The sequence below is a fragment of the Psittacula echo genome, assembly GCF_963264785.1.
Source record: "Psittacula echo genome assembly, chromosome: 11".
NCBI lineage: Eukaryota > Metazoa > Chordata > Aves > Psittaciformes > Psittacidae > Psittacula > Psittacula echo.
In genome coordinates this window covers 1,910,473-1,933,938 of record NC_137746.1, presented here as the reverse complement: position 1 = coordinate 1,933,938, position 23,466 = coordinate 1,910,473, and the positions used below count along the sequence as shown (strand labels likewise).

General features: G+C 48.5%; 1 protein-coding gene across 1 annotated transcript in view; it reads left to right on the top strand.

Annotated features, from left to right (window-relative positions):
- PDLIM4 (PDZ and LIM domain 4) overlaps window positions 1-23,466 on the top strand; it is a gene marked incomplete at both ends in the record, with an annotated part of 38,619 nt that overhangs the window by 2,927 nt on the left and 12,226 nt on the right. The window contains 2 exons of the mRNA XM_080627028.1: window positions 8,027-8,178; window positions 15,488-15,572. Of these exons, the coding sequence (XP_080483154.1) occupies window positions 8,027-8,178; window positions 15,488-15,572 (237 nt within the window). The remainder of the gene's footprint in view (window positions 1-8,026; window positions 8,179-15,487; window positions 15,573-23,466) is intronic.

The following is a 23,466-nucleotide window of genomic DNA, read 5'->3' as shown; positions in this document are numbered from 1 at the left end:
ATACACTCATGAAATCAAGCAAAGATGGATTTCTCTTGGAAGCAGGTCGCTTCCCTCTGTGGTTTGATCAGTCTTGGCTACCAAGTGGTAAAGATCTGATTGCTCGAGTGGCTGAGAACAGTTGATGCTGCGCACTGCGCTGGGGGGGCCACACTTGAGTTGGAGCATCAAGTTCTGCACTGTGAAAGATAGGGAAAGATAAATGCAAATCCAGAAGGGAGGGTACAGGGCACCTTTCTCATGTGGTCACACAAAAAGCTGGGTGTGCTGGCCAGCCTTCTGTTCCTTGCTTGCATTTTTGGGGGACCCAGATGAGCAGGGCTGGACTTTGCTGGGGTGGTTTTGGGGGGACACAGCCTTGGGTGCTGCAGCAGCCACAGGGATGGTGCTGGGAGGGGAATTGTAGCCCCAGGCTGTGCTCTGGGGAAGAAACCCAGCTTGTTTTATACCCACGGTTAGAGTAAGCTAATGCCAGGTGTAGTATACTGTAATTAATGGTTCCTTCTGCTAATAATATTTATAGGGGAAGGGGAATGACTCAAAACATCTGCTGAGAGTTGGCCTTAATGCCTTGGTAGAAAGTGGTTTTAAGACTTAATTAAGTTTCTGGGAGCTGACAGCTGCTTTTCCTTGGTTGAGCAGGTTAACAACTGGGCTCTGTGTTTGCCCTTCCTGGGAAAGGGGATTTACTGTGCCTCTTACTCCAGGTAGCAACAGCATTGCCTTTGAGCAGCAACCACAGTTGGGGAACAGCAATGGAATAACTTACTCAGCTGCTCTCAGTGTTGTGCTGGTAACCATGTCAGCGAGTGCTGCCGCACTGTGTGGCATCACATTGATCTACCCCTTGCCTGGGATTAAAAGATAATCATTCATTAGCGTAACGAGAGGAGCTGAATGTGTTTAATCACTTGAACTTGCTCGTCAAGCTCTTAGAGCAGTTGATGTTGTCATCGACCCAACTCTGCCAGTGCTAAGCCAAGCACTTGCTGCTGTTAGAATCATAGATACATTGCTTGGCTAAGCAGATAATTGACAAATGGGCTGATTCCAGTCTGGTTTCTAAGTTTTTAGGACAGTTTTCCCTGTATTGGCTGCCTTCAGCATCACTTTACCCACTGGTCTCTAGCATTTTTCAGTGTTGACTTGGAGCTGTAACACAAGAAGGGCAAGAACTAATTGGTCTGCAATCCATTATCCAGGTATTGTTTGAGTTAAGGTTGACTTTTAAACTGAAGTAGCTTTTGTATTTGAGCAAGTACGTGTCCTGTTAAAGGTTAGGATACTCGAGAAGGAATTCTGCTGAGGGAGGAATTCCAGTAAAAGTGGTCTTGTTGATTCTGTCGGGGCGAACACCCGAGTGCATTGCTGTGATCCCGCTGAATGCAGAGAGTTCCCACTTGGAACAGTAATTTCCATGAGGCGTGTTCTTGCGTGCTCCGGGGTGGGGGTGGCAGAACACAAGGCTGGGCGGGTTTCCATACCCCGGGAACTCCACGTGTGGTGGTGAAAGCAAGAACCGGAGATGCCACCAAAGGGAATGGGGCTTTCTGCTTTGCTTTCCATCAGGGTTTTCTCCTCATTTGACATGTAACTTCTATGGATTTGATTGTTTATTAAGTGGAAGTGATGCACTTTGTGCAGAGCTCCCAAATGGACTCAAGTATTTGTATTGATGAACTAAGGATGAACTAAGACTAGAAGCCCAACGGATTTCTACTGACCTTTGGTGGTTTTATTGCCTGTATAGACCCAAGTGCTGGTAGCTGTTTCTGGGTTGCATGTTAAAGCTTGTTAGCACCTAATAGTTCAAGTTAGATGATTTTAAGTGGAAGGAAATAGTTTCTTTTCTGTTCTCATCATTCTCCCAATGATTGCTTGTAAGGTCTCGAGTGAGGGATCTGGGTGGTTCCACTCGAAGCTGTAGCAGTACCCAACAGTTAATCTGAATTACAGGTGAGAACTAACAAAAGTATGTAACAAATAGATTTGCTGCTGAAGTTGTTCTCTCATTGGGGCTTTATTTAATAACCAAAAGAGAAGAATAAATGCTCGTGCTGGTTCAGGAGACAGTAATGGTAGAATATGCTGGAATGAAAGCCTAATGCTAATTACTGTAATCTAGCACGCTGATAATCCAGAGTGGGAAAGCAGGCGGAAAGAATGATTCATGTAGGTCCATTCAGGCAAGGGCTGACCTTAGGGCGAATTGAGCAAAATAAACCCAGCACACCCTCAAAAACACTTGGGGCCTCTGCCAGGTTGAACAAAGCAGAAAGAGCTCAGTGTGAGGGGTTCTTCTGAGCTGGGGATATTGGGGTCTGTGGGCTGACAATGGTGATGTCAGTTCTCCGGCTTCTTGAAGATTACCGGTTGCTGTTGGGACAGGTATTCAGAGTTAAAGTGGTTGTATCCCACTTGATGCAGGGATAAAAGAGAATAAAGCTGGATAGCATGCTCACTGAAATGGCCCTGTTAGTGTAGGAGGCGCACAAGGGGAAATATGTGGCGTTATCCTTCTCTTTATTTTTGTTGCTGTGTAGCACAATAGCTGGTGATTAATCCTGGTCCTACTTGGAGTAGATAAATCCTTTAACTTCAATACAAATATGCCACTATGGATTGTGTGGGATTAGTGTAGGCTATTGCAGTTTCTTTTACTTTAGCTTGGGGGCAAAATGCACATCAGGAGTCACGCAGCAAATCCTAGAAGGCACAAGTCCTCTTGAATGCAGTATTTGTAACTGACTCTGTTTGATTTGTGGGCTCTCAGAGCGCATTGACTGAAGGTTCTTGGATACCCAAACACTTACTGCAAATGTTTTTATTTTCTAAGTCATCTGTGACCACAGGTGCTCGAGTGTGAAGGGAAGCAGCGCATCTGGTGGTGCTGATAAAACCAGCTAAAGCAAACATGCTCACGGGAGATCCTCTGCTTGACTCGCTGTCAGCCAGATGTGTGCCCAAGGAAACCCCAGTACCTGGCCACAGCCTGTTAATGGAGTGGATTTGTGCAGAGCCATTAACACTGCACATGCCCCAAGCCCTGGAAGATAAACTTGGGTTTGGTTTCTACTTCAGGGCTTACACAAAGACGTCAGCAAAGCCAAGATTCATTGGGTTACTTGGAGCCGTTGCAAAAATGTCGAGCTGCAGTGTGGCATTCCAGCGGCTTTTACAGCCAGAGAGACCTGGGATAAGCCTAGGTTTGTCACACAGGGAACAGAGCTCTATTGGAAAGCAAAAAATAAGAGAAACTTGCTGTGCAAGAGGATTTCAGCCCATAAATCTTCCAAGCATCGTAAAGATGCCTCAAAGCTCGTGCCACACTCAATCGTTCTTGTCAACCAGAGCAACTCAAATTCGCACCCATTAAGCCTTAAGTAGTTTTACACGTTGCGAGGACTGATAGCGGATTACGTGCGAATGACATTTTACAGTTCCAAGCCTCAGAAAGCAAAATATACCCGGTTAAAGCAGATTATTTAAAGTAATTAGTCTTAATTATCAGATATGGGCAATGCGCAGCTGAAAGAGAATCTGTTGCTGAACTGACTATGCAGTAACAGGCACCATGGAGCAGATGCTCAGCTGGAGATTCGATCAATCACCATAAACCACACACCACTTCCCAGGAGCCTTTAGGACATGTAAAGCTTCTGGTAGACAGAAGCTCCTGCTCCAAGTGCTGCAGGAGCTCTGGGTACCCTTGGGCTGAGCATGGCAAGCTTCTGGCAAAACAAGAGAGAAGTGGGTGTCTCAATGACCTCTGTCTTTCTCAATCAGCATTTTAAGGTCTGCACTCAGGTTATGGGGCTGGTTGCTCTAAAACTCATGTCTGATCTCATTGATTCTCTGCCTTTTCCTTGTACGAAGACCTCAGCCTTTGAGCTGGATTAGGATCTGTGCTATGAACCTGATTCTAAACTTGGATTTGAAACCATTAGTACTTGGATTCAAAAGGGTTTTCAAGTTCTTGCCTTTTATAACAGTCATACTCTGGTTCTTTCCTTTTTATGCCCTTAAGTTTCTTGTTTCCTTCAGTAGTTAAATGAATTAAAGTTGCATAAACCATGCTCTTCATTGAGCTGTGCAGCATACCTACATAATGTCTTGGTGCACTGGATGTTGTATGAGCAATTAGAAAGATGCAAATAGATTGGTGAGGGATGTGTCATTTCAATGCAGGGTGCTTGGAAGAGCTGAAGAGATTCCCTGGACAGAATGCTTAAAGGATTTGGGGAATTTATCTTCATTAGTTAGTCATTTTGCTCTGGGTTCTTCCTGGTTTAAAAGCTACTGCTACCATAAGCTCATCTGCTGCCCCATAGCGTGTTTCCTGATAGCAGAACAGACTGCCTTTGTTTCGAAGCTGAGAATTTTGTCACCCTATCTTGAAAGCCTCTGGAAGACTTTAATCAGAGCCTTTTGATCACGCTTGCAGAACAGAAAATTCCCCCACATTTGGCCTGTAACAGATCACCATTGATTTAAGAGAAGAGTGGTGTGGTCTGTGTAGGCTTCTCCTGTGGGGCTGCACCTTTTAACCCATGAAATCCTGGGAAGATGGCTTCATTAATTGATGGGATGCTTTGCCTTTTGGTACAGTAGGGCTTCTTTTCAAAAGTGAAGGAGATCTGGCAGAGAGAAAGCTGCCTTCACTGTGTAGATTTGGCCTGAATAGGTACTTTTTGTTAACTGGAGTAAAAACTACTGGGAGAATAAATACTAAGTTCTTCTTTCCAATGGCTGTGCCCGGACTAGGCAGACAGTGAGGAGGAACCATATCCCACATCCTCAGGTCCTGACACAGGAGATGTTATAGGGGCACGTTCCAGGGGAAAAGAGTTAAAAGAGGTTAAGTTAATAAAACAAATTAACCTTTCACTGAGGCTTTGATTGTTTCAGCTTATGGTGTTGGCCCAGCTCTAGAGCTTGAGCAAAGCTGCCCCTGAGCTGAGCCATCCCTGCAGGGGCAGTGGGGACACCCATAGAGGGGACTTTGCCCTGCAGCACTGGCATGCTCCCATGGCTGCTCTCCAGGGGGGAAAGTGTAATGCTGTGTGTGTTTGAAGAGTAAACTCCTCTTGGTGCAAGTAATCTTGCTTACTAAATGAGATTGCGCAGCTTCCAACACTAACTGGCTTAGCACGACAGCTGCCTTAATGTGCTTTATTTTATTGGCCTGAGGTCAGATGCTAGCACTCAGTAAATCCTAACGAGGCTCCAGTGGCCAGATAAGATAGCTGCTGCTGGCTTTGGGCTCTTTCCAGCCTGTTCCATCGCATCAGAGTAGCCACTTGGCTGGGGAGAGGGCTGCTTGGGGCTGGTCCCTTGGGGGAGAGCAGAGACTGGGTGGTAATCTTGGGAAAGGTGGTGGGGGAAATAACTGGAAAGACTTATTTAAAAGCAATTGGCTTGTGATGGTGTGGATATAGCTCACTGATCACGTTCTCCTTTTACTGAGTCATCAGCTTGTGGGATGTTGATGCTACTGCCTGTGAGTCCCATTTTCCATCTCTATCCTCAGTGTGAAGGTGATGCTCTATGTAAAATCACGTCTTTGTCCTGGGTTTGGAGACCCTGGGTTTGCAGAGGCTGTCTTCATGGATCCACATGGAGCAAAGCACGTAGGAACCTTGCACAAGGACTCAGACACAGCCCTGGCCCGTAACCAGGCTAGTAGGGCTTTCTGTGGCATGTTTGGTGTCACAGCACAGCTGTGAGTTAGGAGAACTTGAAGTGTTTTAAACATTATTCACTGCAATACAAACTCTGGACCTGACAGACGTGACGATACTAATTCCCAAGCTGCTGTGGCAGTGATGCTGTATCTCAAACTAATGAGTTCTTGGAGTGCAGTTCCATTGCGAGCCCTCCATCATCTCCATGGCTTGCACAAATTGCTAATAGGAAGATACTGCCAAATTAATTTGAAATAAACCAGAATCTAAAAATAGGAAACAGCTAAGAGCCCCGTTTAGGAACAGCTTATTCTCCAAGGAAACTACAGTCTGGTTAGGATCAGCACAAGGAGAACAATCCATTGGACATCTAGACAGCATTGAATAGACAAGAACAAAACGCAGCTGTCCTGGGTCAAACTGGAGAGCTGTTAGTCCAAAAGCCCACTGCAGCTGGGGATGCAGGGCAGATACCCAGGGAAGCGGATAACAAAAGGCAAGCACATGGAGATGCTTCTGTGGAGGTGCTGCTTGAGCTTCTGGTTGACTTTCTGGTGGGTCTGGCAGCTTCTGTGGCTGCAGAAGGAGCTTAAGGCTCTGTGGATGCTGTGTCTTCTTATACAGGTTCAGAAAACCCAACAGGACAAAATGAGCCTATCCTGGGTCAAAGTGTCCTGTGTCAGAGCCTTACAGCTCACGTGTGCTGTGTGCAGAAGTACCTCCTGTTGTTTGCTCTGAGTCACAGGGAGCCTGTGAGCAGGGAGGGAGTTGGCTTGGCAGGGTTTTAGTGCAAAACAGCCCAGCTGAAACTATTGAAGAGCAAATGGCAAACACTGATTTACTCTGACAAGGCAACAAAAGGCTTAATTCAGGCTGCCAGCTCTACTTAACTATGAAGAGTGGTTTGGAGCTCCTCAAACACCTCTGGGTTCATGTTTCAGTGGTGTTGGTGGCTGTGGTCACACAGGAGCAGTGCAGCAGGTTTGAGTTATGCTGGGTGCTGCCTGCCTCTTGCTGGCTGTTTGACCAGCCTTGGTCCTGTGAGCAGCCCCAGTGTAATCCACACAGGGCTTTGGTGGCAAGACCAGATCCTGGATAAACTCCCTGTGGAAACAGAACTGGGGAAACCAAATAGAGATAGAAACAGGGATATGTGCATCCTTCCTTTCTAGGAGACTGCCTGTTTCATGGTGGTTGGAGGGGGTTCATAGCCACCACTTGGTCTCAATCTGTTAAAACCCACCCCTGGTTTATTAGTGTCTGCCACCATGCACTGCTGTAAGGTGCATCCAAGGGGAGGTAAAGGGCAGAACAGTGATGCTGTTGCCTGGATCTTCTGAACAGGGTGGGATGGAGCAGAGACCTGAGGCTGGGGATTTTACCTGTGTCAATCAAGAGTAAATGGATTCAAAGCGCCACCGCACTCTAAATGCAGTGAGAAATGAATAACCAAAAGTCAGGCCCTACTTTCTCACTTGATAGGCCATGTGGTCGCCTAGCGCAGCGTTAGCAGATGCTCTGAATGACTGGAGAGGAAATTAGAGGGCAAGCACATCGCTATGAAGAGTTTAGACAGACACGTTTACCTGTCCTGCCTGCGCCTTCCGTCATTTTATATTATTGCAGAAACTCAAACCACATTTGGGCTGATGTAAATGAAACGGTAATTTCTCAAGGAACTCTTTTATGGGCTGCGGGATTGCTCTTATGGCTGACCACAAACTGTACCTGGAGCTGTCATTAGTTCCTCGGGAAAGAAGTTACGAGTTTTATGAGGTTCTGGCATTGCTACAAAACCAGAAGGAAGGGGCTGTGGAGCCCTAATGAGCTGTGTGATACTCCATGCAGGGCTAGCAAGAGACAAGTCGTTTGAATGATGGTCAGGGAAAAACTGATGTCAAATGTAACCTCTCCACGGGAAGCAATTAGGGGACTGTGTGTGTCTTCTAATTACAAGTTAGCCAAAGAGGAGGGATTCGTGGGAGCTTTAGGGATTGAATCTCAGGGCGTGATTTCAGGCCTGCGAGCCAAAGGAGTGGAAAGCATCTCTCTGGAAAGAGGGTGCTGCGTTATGTCAAGCAAGAGACAAATCTGAAGAGGACCAGGCTGACAGAAAGCTCTTCCTTAGGAGAGCATTGTTGTAGGGGATTGGCCCCCAGAGAACTGGGGCTAACTTGCAGTGCCTGGCTCTGACATCCGACCTCTGGTAGATGCCGTAGGTATGGGCAAAAGACATCTTCTCCATAAATAACTATTCCTTTATCTGCTGCTTATTCCAAGAAACTGGGCTTTTTTAAAGCCGAGCATTCTTTTAAGTGCCACTTTTATTTCTCCCTGCCTAGATTAACCCTGGCAGTAAAGCAGCCATGGCAAACCTGTGCCCAGGAGACATCATTCTGGCAATTAATGGGGAGAGCACGGAGAACATGACACATCTAGAAGCACAGAACAAGATCAAAGCATGCACGGACCAGCTGCTGCTCTCTGTGAACAGGTAGGTCCTCTTCTGCTTGAGCTGCTCTTGTGGCAGCTTTGCTGGGTTTTTCACAGAAGGCCCTGGAGCAGATGTGCCCTCAGGCTCAGTGCTGGTGTGTCCCCATGGGCTGCGTAAGTGTTCTGAGCTTAAAAAACAATAAAACAGCATTATTTGTAAAAGGCCGCTGTACAAGAAATGGGTTTGGTTCATTTATATGTGTGTGTTACAATTTGTACCTTAAAGGCTTGTCCAGGCTGTGAGCTGGGTCAGATCCTTCAGCCCAGTGGAGGTTTTATTGACTCAAGCATCACACTGGGATCAAAATCTCCTTTGGGCAGAGCCTCACACTCCATTAATATCCACCTATTATTTTCCTAAGCATCTATTCAATAAATATACATCTGAAGGTCCTGCAAATTGACTTCTTCAGGGTATTTCAAAGCAAAATGAAAGCTTGGGGTTGTTTTTTGGTATTAATCCTGTAGCTGGAAGTTCCCAACACAAATCACAAATGATCCAGGCAGAACGAGTGCTCCTTATAAGGCTCCCAAATGGCTAATGTTATCTGTGATAGATTTAAATAAGTGTATACAAGTCTCCACTTCAGATTAAAAAGGCATTTCCTGCCATAAAGAGCCATCATTTACTGTTTATGCTTTCCTTGGAAAACATGTAGTTTGTGACTGGAAGCCTGGGCAGTGGGGAAAGCACTGCCGTAAATGGAGCAAAGCCTCTCTGGCTCCTCATGGTTCATCAGACAGCGGTGTCCGGGCAAAGGGGAATCCCATGAGCTCAGCCCGTGCCATAGGGATGATGTGGCTTCAGCACTGGGAAGTAAGCCAAAATAGAAACCCAAGGAAACCCTTCAGGCAGGTGGGATTTCACACAGCCAAGGAGGACGGTTGCTTTGCTTTCCATTTGGAGCAGTTCAGGGAGATTGGATGGTCTTGTACTCCAGACAGGAGCTGCACCTGGGGCAGGATGAGGGCTCCTGTCTGGGCTGTGCAAGGGCTGGTGGAGCATTCCCTGGAAGAGGTGGAAATCCTCATGTTGTGATGGAAGCTGCTGCAGTGCTTTGGCAGCAGAACAACTTCATCACGAGTTCAGTTTTGCTGAAAACAGCTTTCACCTGCAGCGCGGCACCGTTTTATTGTCATGTGTGAGGGTTCCTGCAGTGTGAACCCATGAGCTGAATTCCCACGTTTTCACCTCATTTTAGCCACTGGTACCAGTTGGTGTCTGTTTTTCAGCTGAGCTCAGACCTTGAGTACTCTTCCAGGGTGCTGCTGGTACCCACCCAGTCCTGTGCTTGGGAAGTGGTGCTTGAATCTTGCAGCCCTCTGGTGCCCTCTGGGCTTCTTCCATCCCGTGCCCTTTCTCCATGAACTCTTGACATTGTGTTACTGAGAGAGAGAACAAGATGGGTTTTGTTTTCCAGCTGTGGTCAGTAAGTGCCCTTTGACTAGGAAGGAAAATCAGAGTGCGGGGGAAGATGAGAAGGGAGAGTCAGTGTGGGGTCTGATAGGATGTCCCAAGACCAATGTGGCCTATCTGGGTTTTGGATTGGGGATGCAGAGAGCGTTCAGTTTGATGGGAGGAGATACTGATTATCCTGCTTATATATTTGCTTCATGAAGACATTTGGGTGCACTGATGGGGAAACAGGAGCCAGGAGCACTGACCGTTTGTGGGTAGAATAGGTGATTAGAGTGCAGAACTTTCCCATGCAGCAAGGCAAAGCCTCTCCTCTGAACTTGAGAGGGAGCAATTGAAGTGGATTTGTTGTGATGCAAGCTTTGGCCACAGCCAGGCATAACCGCAAATGGCAGGACTGCAAATAGATCAGTGCATCTCGCTGACCAGGTGAACATGAAGCCAGGTAAGAGAAAACAGCATCAAACCCAATGTGAGGTTCCTAATGCTGGGCTCGTGAGAGCTCTGTATCTGATCTTCCACATCATTCTGGAGAGGCTGAGGGAGGCTGTGTCTGGAGGGCATCAGCAGCAACACAGACACTGTGGTGAGAAGCTGGCAGAGCCTGGGGGTTTCTTCTCCAGACAGGGCCACCTTGGAGGGGAAAGCTGCTTTGTTTTCTAACAGTAACACAGGCTTGATGAATCCCATCTGGATTCTCCGTAGTGATGTGTGTTCGTGTGAACAAGTACTTGCACATTAAAATCAATGATGTTTCTTGCAATCAAGCCTTTCTTATCCTGGAAGACAGTCAGTGCTCAGGCAAGTGCACACAGCAAGCCTAAGGCACAGGGATAATCCCCTCGGCAGTGCAGTTCATCCTCTTCCTGCTTACGTATTACTGTGTGTTTTCTTATCTCCTCCAAAGAAAGTCATCCCAGCCCCTTTAAACAGTAACACCTCTTGTGGTTATGCTGCAGCCGTGGTGATTAGGAAGGACTTGTTCCCTCAAATCAGGTTATGCCTCAAGACAAAAGCAGCCATAAGCTTGGATCAGAGCTCGGCTTTGCTTTAGGGCAGTGTTGAGTGCCTGAAGGACCCCGGGTGCTGGACAGGAGACCTTGTGGCATCAGTGATGCTGTTCCTGCTGACGCACGCTGCTGGAAAGTCCTTGGCAGCGCTGCCCGGACCTGCCCGTCTGTGCTGGAGGGGGAAGGCGAGCCCGAGAGCTCCTTTGGAGCTGTTGTCATCTGCCAGCTGCGAGCATGCGGTGCTGCATCCTTCCTGAGGAGCTGGCCGCAAGCCCACACTGGGAAGGGGATGTGGCAGCTTCTCAAGTGTGCTGGGGGGGGGGGCTCTCTTGTCCCCTGCAGCACAGGGTCCCTGCTGGTATCTGGAGGCTGCCCCTGCTCTCGAGCTGTGATGAGGGTGGTGAGACACTGGCACAGGCTGCCCAGAGAAGTGGGGGATACCCCATCCCTGGAGACATTCAGGGCCAGGCTGGATGTGGTTCTGGCAGCCTGATCTGATTGAAGGTGTCCCTGCTCATTGCAGGGGGTTGGAACTGGATGAGCTTTGGAAGTCTCTTTCAACCCAAACCGTTCTATGATTCTTCTTTATAAATCTCTTCTCTGTCCTTTATCGAGGACTTTAACTCTCCATGGAGTGGTTTTCCCTTCTTCTTAACATCCCCATTCCCTAAAGCCTTTCTTGGCTAGATCCCTGTCCCCCCTGAAGTTAACGGGTGCTCTGTCCCCTGCTTTATTGGGTCTTATGTTGCCCCAATATGTGTGGGGCCGTTTCTGGGCAGCGATGCTGTGGAAAGCAAAGCAGCACAAGAGCCTCACTGTTCCAAAACGGAGCAGAGCAGCTGTGGAAATCCCTTCCCAGCTCTGTTTTGCTCTGGGCAACCCTGGCAGAGCAAGGACGAGGGGCTGAGAAGGAAGCAAGTGGTGTGCATAGGCTGGGAAAACCCAGATTCCATATGGATGGCGGTGGTGTGCAGCGTTGCCTTTGCAATGCAGATCTGATTTGTTCTCCTGTGCTTGAGACTGAGTGACCAAACCCAAGTGCAGAACTGCAGTGAGATTTGCAGCCACGAGCTGTGCCCTGCTGCAGGAGGGATAACTGGATCCTGCTTCCCAGGGGATGAGCAGCGTGCAGAGAGCCCTCTTGGACCGGTGCACTGCTATGGTTCTGCTGAGTCTGCCTGGAGACTTTGTGTGAAGACTTCTGTTTATTCCTGCTCTCTGTACAGAGATGGAGCTTCTCTGGAAGTGTCTATGGGAGAAAGCCCAGTAACGATTCTGCTGGACGTGGAGCCCCACAAGTCCCTGGAAGCTCACGCAGTTGATGTTCTTCCGAGCCCGCCTCCCCCTGCTCGTGGCGGTGTTGTCGGGGTCTGTTTGCAGTGGATGGGAAGGATGACAGCGTGTGATGCTCTCGAGTTTCCAGGGAAAGCACAACTGAAAAAGTGAATCACAGCTTCCTCTCTGGAGCTCCTCGAGGAGCAATCGAGAGGAAAACCGGCAGCTTTCCAGAGCCTCGGTACACAGCGATGGTTTCAGCCGAGAGGAATGAAGGAGGAGAAATCCCACAGCTTCTCCTTCACGTAGCCTGGATGAGCTGGGTCCGTGGGGGTGAAAACCCTACATCAGGATATAGGGATGGATCCAGCACCTTATGGTTATCACAGTGAAGTTCGCAATCCTGGGGAATTAGAAGCATCACCTGTAGCTGCTCCTACACCAAGTTCAGCTCCCGGAAGGCTAATAGCCATATCAGTGATAAAAATCAGTGTGACCTTAGGGATGTGCCAGTGTGGGAGGTGAATGGTGTTCAGGAGATGGGCAGGAACCTGGAGTCTACCCCTCCCAGAGGGGACCATACAGATTGGTGTGGTACAGAGCGATGTGGTGGCTCTGGAGGTTTGCATGGCTGTCGCCTGCTCAGCCGGTGTGGCGCCTTCCCAAGTGCTAAATGTTAGTTTATAAGGGGATGGAGAAACAAGGAATTCAGTAAGACCCAGGAATTGCTGTGGCTGAAAAGCAGCTCTGCAAATGGAGGGAACAACACTTGCAGATCATTACCAGGTGAAAAAACATTTTGGTAGGTATATGTGAGCATGTGCAAGTAATCTTCTGAGGATGATGTTGAGTCCCTTAGGAAACAAGTGCTGGGATGTAAGGTGTCTGCACCTTTATTTAGCTATGTCTTGTTCATGGCTCCGTTTCCCACAAACCCCATGTTGAAGGCCTGGTGCTAACCTAGGTCAAGTTATTTTGCTTCGGGTTGCCCTAGCAGTGTTCAAATAGAGCAGTGCTGTTAGTGCAGGGTAATGATTTCCACATAGCTGCCTTTAATCCCCTAAAACACATCTGAAAACACTTTTCCCATCCTTGAGCCGTAAATTAAATGACTCGGAACATTTGAGGGCAACATCTGATCTCTCACCCGTTACATTGGGAAAGAGTGATTAGGTTTTGCTGTTGCCCAAACACAATGTTATGGCTGTTGGTAGCGTGACCCTGGTGCCAGGGTGGCTTGGGGTGGCCACCAGCAGCCTGTTGTGCAGGAGCTGCCCCTGGCATCGTGCTCTGTCAGAGCCATCTCCTCGTTATTTCAGATTACGTGGCATTCTGCTGTTCCTGGGAAAAAGGAGTCTCCTTGTGTAAGCATAAATGCTCATCAAGCTTATGACTCGTGCTTCTGTTCGGTGAGCCCGGTGTTTCTCCCATTCTCTTTTGCCTTTGAAAGTGCTAAATAGAACCTAAATTGTGCTGTATCAGCTGAGTTTCAGGGTGGTTCGAGTGGAAGCTGTGGCTGGGGTGAGCCTGGCTTTGTTCAGGCCGTCCCTGTGAGCTGTATGAGGCTGTCTTGTTTATGCCAAGAACTTTTGGTCACTCTAAAGAACTGATGGTGAAGCCTTGAGTTGTTAAAAGCACTAACTACGAATGGGTTTCAACATGCAAACCTGAGCGTGACTGTGCCTTTAAGTGTAAAGACACCTATAAGGACTTTGGGAATACCCAAGTTCAGGTGCTTTCTGGTACAGATGGTGTGGTCTTTGTTGTTCAGGGGTATGGAGAACTGTGAAACCCCAACTAGGAGGTGTTGGAAGTCCCAGTGTCTGAATGCTGTAGCTTCATGCAAAGCATTTTACTGCTGTTGCTATTATCTTCTGCAATCAGAATCTCTTTCTGAACCTTGATTCTTATTTACTGGCAAACTGAAGTCTCCAGGGATCCTTCAAGCTGTGTTTGGCATGTGGGCACCAGAATGGAGCGAAGGGGAATGTCAGAACTGCCCCATGTCAGCAGCAGCGTGAGTGTGCATCAGGCTGACTCGATGCAGGGGAAGAAGCACGGAAATAATAATGCTGGTCTCTGCCAATGTAATTAGGCATTTTCATTGTTCTGGGCCCCCAGATGAAATTCTTAATGTGGAAGTAATATACACAGCCCTGCATCATGGCAAAAAGCAAGTTGGGATTGCTAGGAACGCTGCCCTTCTGGGGAAGGACGATTTCCTTTGTCCCACCAAAAGCAGTTGGAAAGACCCACCTAAAACCAAATAGTTACAGTAAAGGTAATTTATCAGAACAGGACATGAGCTATGAGAAGAGTATGTTGTGCCCTGTTAAAAAGCTGTGATGGTAGTGCTGAGCAGTGGTTTGGAACACACACAAAAAGCTTAAATCCTCAGGGAATGCATCTAAAGTGTGCTAAAGCCAGTGGGAGTCTTTGCTTTTGATAGGCTTCGGATCAGACCCTGAATCTGGAGAGGTGGGTTTGTATCCTGACTGGTTTAAATGTGAAATACCCAAAGTAAAAATCACCTCAAGAATTCCTGGGTTAAACCCATGCTCCATATTTTTCACGCTTGGCCTCTGCAGATAATTAAACCAAAGCTGAATGTGGTATGTGCAGGGGCCAGAGTCTGATGGCGAAGGATGCTTGGTCACGGCAAGTGATCTGTGCCTGTCGGAACACAACCTGTTTTCATCAGGTGGTGCGGAGTATGATGATGAACAGGATAGTTTGTGTTTGAAACCTTTATCTTCATGCAGTCTCCATCTCCCATCTCAACCTCTCAGCATCCAGAAAAGGTGTGTATGTGTCTGCTGGATATGCTCTGGACCCCTGCAGCTCCCTCCTGCTCCAAGCGCTGGAGGTCCCATCCCAGCCATGCCCCTGGATGCAGGGGAAACAAATGATCAGGCACATGGAAACCCTTTGGAGAATGGGAGCGGCTTGGCAGGACTGAAGATGCATTTGTGAATGGAAACTGTATTTTTAGGGCTTTTTTTAATCTGGCACCTGTCGAAAGGGTCAGGATGATTCATACAGGGCTGTGTAAGCCTTCTCCCTGAAAGGCATTGGTATAATTACTGCCGTAGTTTAGTATACAGACTTGCCAGGGATTGCATATATATACAGATATATATATATATATACACACATAATCAAAACCTATTTCAGGATTCAGGGCCAGAAGAAAGGAGCAAAGCCACGACCATGCAGAACCAAACCACCACAAGCATGTCTACTGATTTCTTGAACTAAGTTTGTATCTTAAACTCTACACTGAGTTAAAGCTCGTAGTTCAAGAAGGGGTTTGAGCTTCATGGTTTCAATAGCATGGAGCTGGCATCTTCTCTATTTACTATTGTAACATTTCTGAGGATCATTTTAGACAAACACGTTCATATAGTCATTCCCTGGCAGGCCTGTATGCTATTGTATATTTGGGGTTTGTGGTTTGCTTGGGGTTTTTGGTCTGGTTTCGGTTGGGTGGTTTTGTTTGTGTTCTCAGAAGCCTGGTTTTCACTGTTTGAGGGGATTTGGAGTTTGTGGGGGTTTTGTTTTGTTCTTTAAAGCGATTTAATTGGAGTTTCCTTAATTTCCCATTGCAGAGCCGAAGGAAAGACCTGGTCACCTCCTGTTCTGGAAGATGGCAAGGCTCAAGCATACAGGATCAACATAGAGCCGGAACCACAGGTAGGGCAGCAGCAGCCCTGCACTGGCTGGGGAGAGGAGATCCATGTCTGGGGTCTGGAAAGCCCTCAGCTCTTTCTGTAATCCTTGGAGTTTCTATGTGTGGGTTTAAAGCATGATGTTAGCTAGACATCTATCTCTGTGCAGGTCTTGTTGTGCTTTCCTTGGGCTGGTGAAACCCAGGCTCCTGCGGTGAACCAGATCTCTGAGTGAATCTGGCTTAAACCCAGCTCCATCACTGCCTTCCCCCCAAGCTAGGCTGTGTTGAATCAGCTTGCTGGTGGCACGAGGAGCCCAGGCAGTGCCATGAGGTGGGCAGGACCCAGCACAGATCCCCCCTCGAGAGCAGTGACCAACCTCATGGTCAGCATTGTGTTTGATGGAGATGTTGGGAGCATTCCAAAGGGTGCTGCCCGATGCCTGCCCTGCCTGGAGCAGAGCACAGCGCACCTGGGGTCTGCTTGTGCCTGCTTTGGCCGAGGTTCCTCCATCTCTGCTGCTTCCAGCATCCACTGCACCCTCTTATTCCCATGATGCTGATTCACTTCATGTGGTGGTCTGGGGTTTTCTTACTTTTTTCCTGTCTCCTGGTATAGAACCCCAGCCTGGTTTGTGTTGGAAGGGACCTTAAAGCTCCTCCAGCTCCAACCCCTGCCACGGGCAGGGACCCCTTCCACTGGAGCAGCTTGCTCCAAGCCCCTGTGTCCAGCCTGGCCTTGAACACTGCCAGGGATTTGGAGCATCCATCTTTCTCTTCCTTCTCTCTGTTTTGCAGCTTGTCTCTTCCCTCTCTCTTCAGCTGTCTTCCCACCAGCATTCTGCTTGTAGCTTGCCCTGCCTTCCTGCTCTGTGGTCTCCAGGGCAGCGTTGCCTTCAGCAGCAGCCTGATACTGGGAGGTGGATGGAGTTGAGCAGATCTCCATCTTCAGTACTCATCTCTTGACTAGCACCTTGTTAGTGAGGTCAAAGATGGCTCTTGTTCTTTTCTGGCTCCTTAAAGGGAAGAGGAATGGTGTTTTGCTCCTTTCTGCCTCTGAGCTACCTGACCTTAGGGGTTTTGGATGTGTTGGTCCATGATACATGCTGAGAGGTATCTGTGGAATGAGGAGGAGACCGGGAGGAGTGTTCAAATGTTGCTTGTACAGTTTCCTTCTCAAAGGTGGTTTGTCTTACAGGCTGTTTCGTGAGAGCATTTTCTCCAGCACATGCTGGATTAGCTCTGCTGCTCATATCTAGAGGTGGCTTTTGCAATGTCCAGACAGTGGTCCCAAGGTCTCCCCACAGCTCTCCCTTGGCTCAGTCCAGAAGGGATACAAGACCTGCAAGGGTGGAAAAGGGCAGGATGATGCTGTAAGGAGTGGTGTTGGCCTCGTTTCCCTTTGGCAAGGTGTGGGCAGAGAGCACCAACAGCAGAATCTCCACCAAGTAACAAGGATGAGTGTGAGGTTCCCCAACAAGGAGCAGACCTGCATAGTCCTGCCTGGAACCTGTTGACTGTAGCAGCCATGTGGAATATGGAAGTATTTTGCATTCCTATGGCGGGCAGAGGGGTTTTCAGCCACCAGCCCTCCACAACAGCAGCACCAGCAAACCCGCCCTGGGGTCACGCACCAGCAGCTCGTGGGTCTTTCCTGCCCTGAGCAGCAGAGCAGGGGGATCTGTGTGCTTGGGCTTTGAGTCCTGGCCACGTTTGCTTCATTAATCAATTAGAGCAATCTCTCCTGACAGATACTTTTTTCTTAATAGACTTTAATGTGCCTCAAACCCTGTGAATAATATTAAATGAGGAACAAATGTGCAGCAGTCCCGCTGCCAGATACAACATTTCTGAGGTTTAATGCAGACTGGATTTGAATCTGACTAGTAATATATGTTACATATGGATCTCTTTAAAAATTAGACAGTTACAAAGACTATAATGAAGGGGGAGAGATGGATTTTCCTGAATCCAGACCTACACAGATAGTGTGTAAATCTGGGGAGTGCTCAGATTGTAAAGCAGATGTGTTTGTGGCAAAGCACTGAGGCATGTGCACAAGAATAAGCAGGCACAGCAGGTTCATAGGATCATGGAATTAGGGCATGGATTGGGTTGAAGGGACCTTAAAGCTCATCCAGCTCCAACCCCTGCCGCGGGCAGGGACCCCTTCCACTGGAGCAGCTTGCTCCAAGCCCCTGTGTCCAACCTGGCCTTGAACACTGCCAGGGATGGGGCAGCCACTGGTTTGGCATCCACAGATTCCGGCTCTTGCTCTCTTTTTGGTGGCTGTATCCCCACATTGTCTTGCTTAATGGCTTCTTGCGTTTCCCAGAGAGGAGATCGAGGAGATTGCATGCACGTATTAGAGTACTCTTGCTGTGATTGACTCCCCAAACTGAGACTGTGCCTTGAGCATGACACTGACTGCTTGGGACATGTGCCAGCAGCTGTCCTAACCCCTGAGTTATTGCTGATGCCCTCACGACCTGAACGATGCTAAGGGTGATCATCAGCACCCGAGGGTACAGACCCTCACAGCAGGGATCCCATCCCCTGGGAGCAGAGATGCTGATCATGGCCGGAGTCCCCTCTGGAGCGATGCCATGCGACCCTGGGCTGCATTCATCCAGCTCCTGTCGCAAAGGCATTTGTTAGACTGTGAGGAAGAAAAGCCTCATTGTAAAGTAACGGCTTGGCGCAATGTGTGTAACCTTTAAGCACGCTTCCTCGCTTCTGGGAAAAAACAAACTGCTTTGAATCCCAGTTCTGCAGAAATCTGCCCTTGGATCACAGAAACAGGGCTGGGGCTGCTGCTTTTCAATAAGGGGCTGAGAATTTTGCTTCTTGAAAAGGGTTTTGGGAGCTTTACCCCGTGTGGCCTTTCCAGTAATGTGAAGCACATTTTCCTTCTTTCAGGCTTTACTCTATCAACTTTTCCATTGTGCTGGGCAAAGATGTCTTGGAAGTCTTTTGACTTGTGACTGCAGCAGTTCTTGCTGGAGGCCCTGGAAGATGTGAGCATGAGCAGAGTGCCTAAATCTGTGTGATTTCTAGGAAAGCATGTGCCCTCTAATTAGGTACATGTTTGTTTAGGTGCAGTGTTTGTCTTGAAGGCAGCGAGGCTTGCAGTTATCCTTGTGCGAGAGAACTTGGAAGGCATGGAGCAGCTGATGACCTCTCCTCTCTTTCAAAACGTGTTGTGGTTTCTCAGTTGAGCTTTGTGGAAAACCCCTACTCGGAGACTAAGAATGTAATCAATCCCCCTTCTGAAAACTTGGATTAATGCTGTGACTGCAGGGGATCACTGCGCTTGCAACAGAAGAAGCTGGATTCAGAGAGAGCTGCTTGTTCTCAATTAGAATCGACATTGAACAGGGTGGTAGCGAGTCACCTTCATGAAATAATAGGGGTTTAAAAAGTAGATTTTGGTTATCAGTTGGTTACACTGCACAAGTCTGCCCTTAACAGCAAGGACCTATAGAGGAACTTGCATCCTGAATAATGAAGAGCTCTGTGTCTGGCAGGACCTGTGGGGATGCTGTGGGGTGGCTCAATGCTCTCTAGCCAGCAATGCTGTCACCTGGAGTCAGGGTTTCCATCACACTGGAATGACATAACTGCTGATGTGTTGGGATCTCTGGTCTCGCTTTGCTGCCAGCTCTTTGCCCAGTGTCGGTGTCACTGTGGGTCCTGGCAGGTGGAGAGAATGGGATCACCAATCCATCAGTTCCTAGAGATCTCACTGCCTTCAGCTTCCTGTAGTGCAAGCTCACTGGTCAGAATACCACCGTATGATGCTAATAAGAGGAGAGGATATTTGCTCCTTGACTTTTCTTTTACTGCCAGAATTGGCAGCTTTCTTGCCCTGGACTTTGAGGCAGAGCCCCATCAGTGCTAACTGTCAGTAGATAAGTGTCTGGCTGGGAGGATAATTGCTGCAGGAATTAATTGGCAGCATGTAGCCAGGGCTGGAATAGGATGAAAGTGCTCCCAGACCTGGACACTTGGCTAAAGTAAGCTACATGGGGTTGAAGGCTGGGTTTCCTCCGGCTGTCCGAGGGAGAGGCACTTCCCGCAGGTCAGCCCTGTCACCGTGGGAATGGCATCCCAGTGCCACCCAGCCGGGATGCTGGAAGATCCAGTGGCGTGGTGTTCTCAGGGGCAGGGATGGGGATGATGGGTCAGTGCTCCTGTCCCCTTTGCCTTGGTCCTCTCTCATGCTCTGCTTCATGAGAAGCAGCTTTCCAAGTCCAACCAAGGGCTGAGCTCTGAGCCATGGAGAAGAGCTGGTCTTTTGTTATTGAGGATGAATGACTCCTCACTTAATTGACTCCAAGTCTTGCTTTAAGTTCTGGACGGATTGGTGATGCGCAGGAAGTTTCCATACATCTTTACAAGGCTTGGCACAGGCCACACTTATTCCTGTGAACCAGGGCTTAAATCCTCCTCAATGGAGAAGTGGGATTTCCGTTCTCAAGGTGGCCGACCTCCCTTCCTCCTTGGTCCCAGGTGGGATGGGCCACGGCTGCTCCTGGGAAAGCTCTTGCAGGACCCTTGGTCCCCATCAGATGGGTATGGGACAGAGGGAGGGGAAACCGCCTGCCTCGTGCTTTGGGGAAAACAAAGAGGATGAGATAATGCCCTGGCATGCGACGGGCTCCCAGCACATGGGAACTCGCAGCTTGTTTGAGGGCTGAGTTAATAGCAGAAACATGCTGAATCCTGACGACGGCCGTAAGCGGAATCAGCCTTCAACTGCGGGTACTCGGGCAGCGTTTCACACCCAAGCATCAGGGGTTTATACACCCCTAGAACCTGCTGGCCTGATTTAGTGGGGGAAGAGGTTGCACACAAGCTGGTGTGCACTTGTGTGCATTTCTTTCCTGTGTTAGATTATCGTGTCATTTGAAAGCAAAGCAGATTCCTCAGTACCAGTGTACCGTGTTGAACCGTTGTAGCTGTTACCTTTCATGTGAAATCCTCCAGATATCTCTAAATGATCTTCAACAACCCCAACGTATAAAAGAGGTAAAAAGTAGTGTTAAGATAAAGGGGAAAAAAAGGGGGATGGAAACTTAAAAATGGTGCTTTCTTCTGTCCAGGTAACTTAAATAGTTTGTTCTCATTGAAGGTGCACAGGAGCTGTACTGAAATAACAACAATGTGGGCCGATTTAGAAAATGCTGGGGGATAAAGAGCTAACACAGATACATACCGTGTTATTTCACTTGATAACATCGGTTTCAGTGATGACTCTCTTAACACGGGTAAGGAAACTGCCTGCTTGTGTACTCAAATACAGTGTTTGGTTGGAAGCGTACATGTAGCTCAGTGTTTCTGTTCTTAGCCTTTGGGGACAAATAACTTGTCGCATTTCATTTTCCTTGCTGCTTACTTAAGATGAGGAATTGCTCTTTGCAGTCACTTGTGTGACCTGCTGGGTTGAGAGCATGCGGGGAGAGGCTGGGACCAGAGGAGGGATGCAGGGAAGGGGGATGCTGGCTGTGGAGGGATGCTCGCTGTGGTCCCCGGACTCCTGTGTACCCTACCCTGGTTTTTACTGAAAGAGCCATTCAGATAAGATCCACCGATGAAGTTGGAATCCATTGGGCTTAAGCATGGGATTTGGTACAAGGGCCTATAGGGACACAACAAGGGGAGATTGAGATGGGCTCTTAGGCACCCTGTGAGGGTGCTGAGGTGCTGGCACAGGGTGCCCAGAGAAGCTATGGCTGCTGCGTCCACTTTAAGGTTCCTTCAGCCCAAACCAGTCTGGGATTCTCCTTCCAGTGTATTTCCATTGCTTGTGCAGAAGAGCTTTGTCTGCAGAGCTCTGCCCGAGGGTGTTTGGAAAACGCAGCCATTCCCTCTTGTGCCCCCAGCTCAGCAGGGCTGTGATCCCCAGCTATCTTGCTTTTGTATGCAAGTGTTAATAAACCCAGTACGTCTGTACAAAGCCCTCCTCTGTCTGCTTGTCAAACACCCCCCTGCACCCTTGATATTAAAAACATGCCCTCTGCACTGCAGCAGGCGAGATAAATGGAAACACATTTTGATCCTTCCTGCTGGGCTCGGGTAGCTGTTTTCCATTGCTGTGAGGTTTTAAGAGACCGCTGGTGAGACAGGTAGCTTAAGGGATGAAGTTGTGGCATCGCAGCTCAGATCCCTCTTGAGCTCCTTAATTCACATGAGGGCTGTGGCTGCTCCCAGGGGTGAAGATGTTCACTGAACCCGCAGTCATCAGGCCCTTGCTATGGCCACCACTGTGATCAAACCAAGGTGGAAGTGTTCATTCCTTAAGGAGCTGTGGAGCGCTTCTCTAATAGTGAGAGACTGTCCCTGGGTTAGGTGCATGCTGTCCTTGTGCTGTGCAATGTATAGTCCAGAACACGTGCGTGTGCAAATACAGAGCTGGAATAGCCTACTCTAAACCCACCTTATTTTAATAAAACCTCATTTTAGAATCATAGAACAGTTTGGGTTGGGAAGGACCTTGACATCATCCAGTTCCGACCCCCCTGCCATGGGCAGGGACACCTCACACTAAACCATGCCACCCAAGGCTCTGTCCAACCTGGCCTTGAACACCACCAAGGATGGAGCATTCACAACCTCCCTGGGCAACCCATTCCAGTGCCTCAGCACCCTCTCAGTAAAGAATTTCTTCCTTAGATCCAATCTAAACTTCCCCTGTTTCAGTTTGAACCCGTTACCCCTTGTCCTGTCACTACAGTCCCTGATGAAGAGTCCATCCCCAGCATCCTTGTAGGCCCCCTTCAGATACTGGAAGGCTGCTCTGAGGTCTCCATGATTTTAAATCAGAGCTGCTGCTTGTGAGAGCCCTCCTCTAGCAGGGGGTGAATGTCTTCCTCCTGGAAGCTAAGAAATGCATAACCAATGTTTAAAAATAGCTTAGAAATTTCCCCGTCCATGCAAATGTGTTTCAGATGACTTTTGTTAAGGCTGTTATAATGCTGTCAGAAATAACACATCATTTAAATGTACTATACTATAAATGAACTACAGGAAACATTGAGCTTCTGCCTCTCTGGTGCTGTCACTCCTGATCCCAGTGCTCCCAATGGGGTGAGCTGCAGCCTGGCACCGGTGTGTTCAGCCAAACCCCAGCTCCTGGAGTTGTCTGTTTATGGAATTACTCCTGGAAAGCAAAGCCAGGCTGCTGTATGTGGAGGTACCTGTGTTTTACCTGAGGAAATGGGGGTTTGGGGCTGGAAACTCGCACCGATGCACGGTGGTGGGGCTGACCTCAGCCTGCTCCCTGCCGTAACAGCAGTTACATGGGAAGCACTGGAGACTCTCACGTCATGCTTTAGCTGCAGCTTGCAGGGGTTCCAGCAGGAATTGCAGCGTGTAAACCAGAAAGAAACACTTTCAAGTGAGCCTGGCTGCTGGGGCCAGGGCCATGAAGCTGAGCAAACCTCAGCGATGCTCACTAGGGCCTGACCCATGGGTGCTTTCAGCATGTCCAAGACCCAGCACAAGGGCTGTGGGGCTCGTTTGGAGCCCCTGTCCCAGGAGCTCACTGTGCACTAACATCCAGGCCTTCTCAGGGTACAGAGCATCCTAGGGACGTGGGCTGGGACTCAGCCAGGCTCCACATTGAGTCGTGTTTCATGTGAACGTTGTCTGTAGCCTTTTAACTAAAAACCCATCTGATCTCAAGGGTTTGGTCTCTTACTTAGATCTGAAAAATGAATTTGGTGTTTAGCTGATGAGTGGGAAAGGAGCGGAGCAAGAAGGACGTGATGGATAAAGCTTTCCTTCAGGCTGTGGTATAGACTGAAAGAGGAACTTGGCAGAGTGTCTGAGACCTGTCTCATAACGTAACCCCCACGCTCTGTTCATCCAGCTTCAGCAAACTACACCCAGCCTTTGTCCTTATCTGTTCATCTTCTG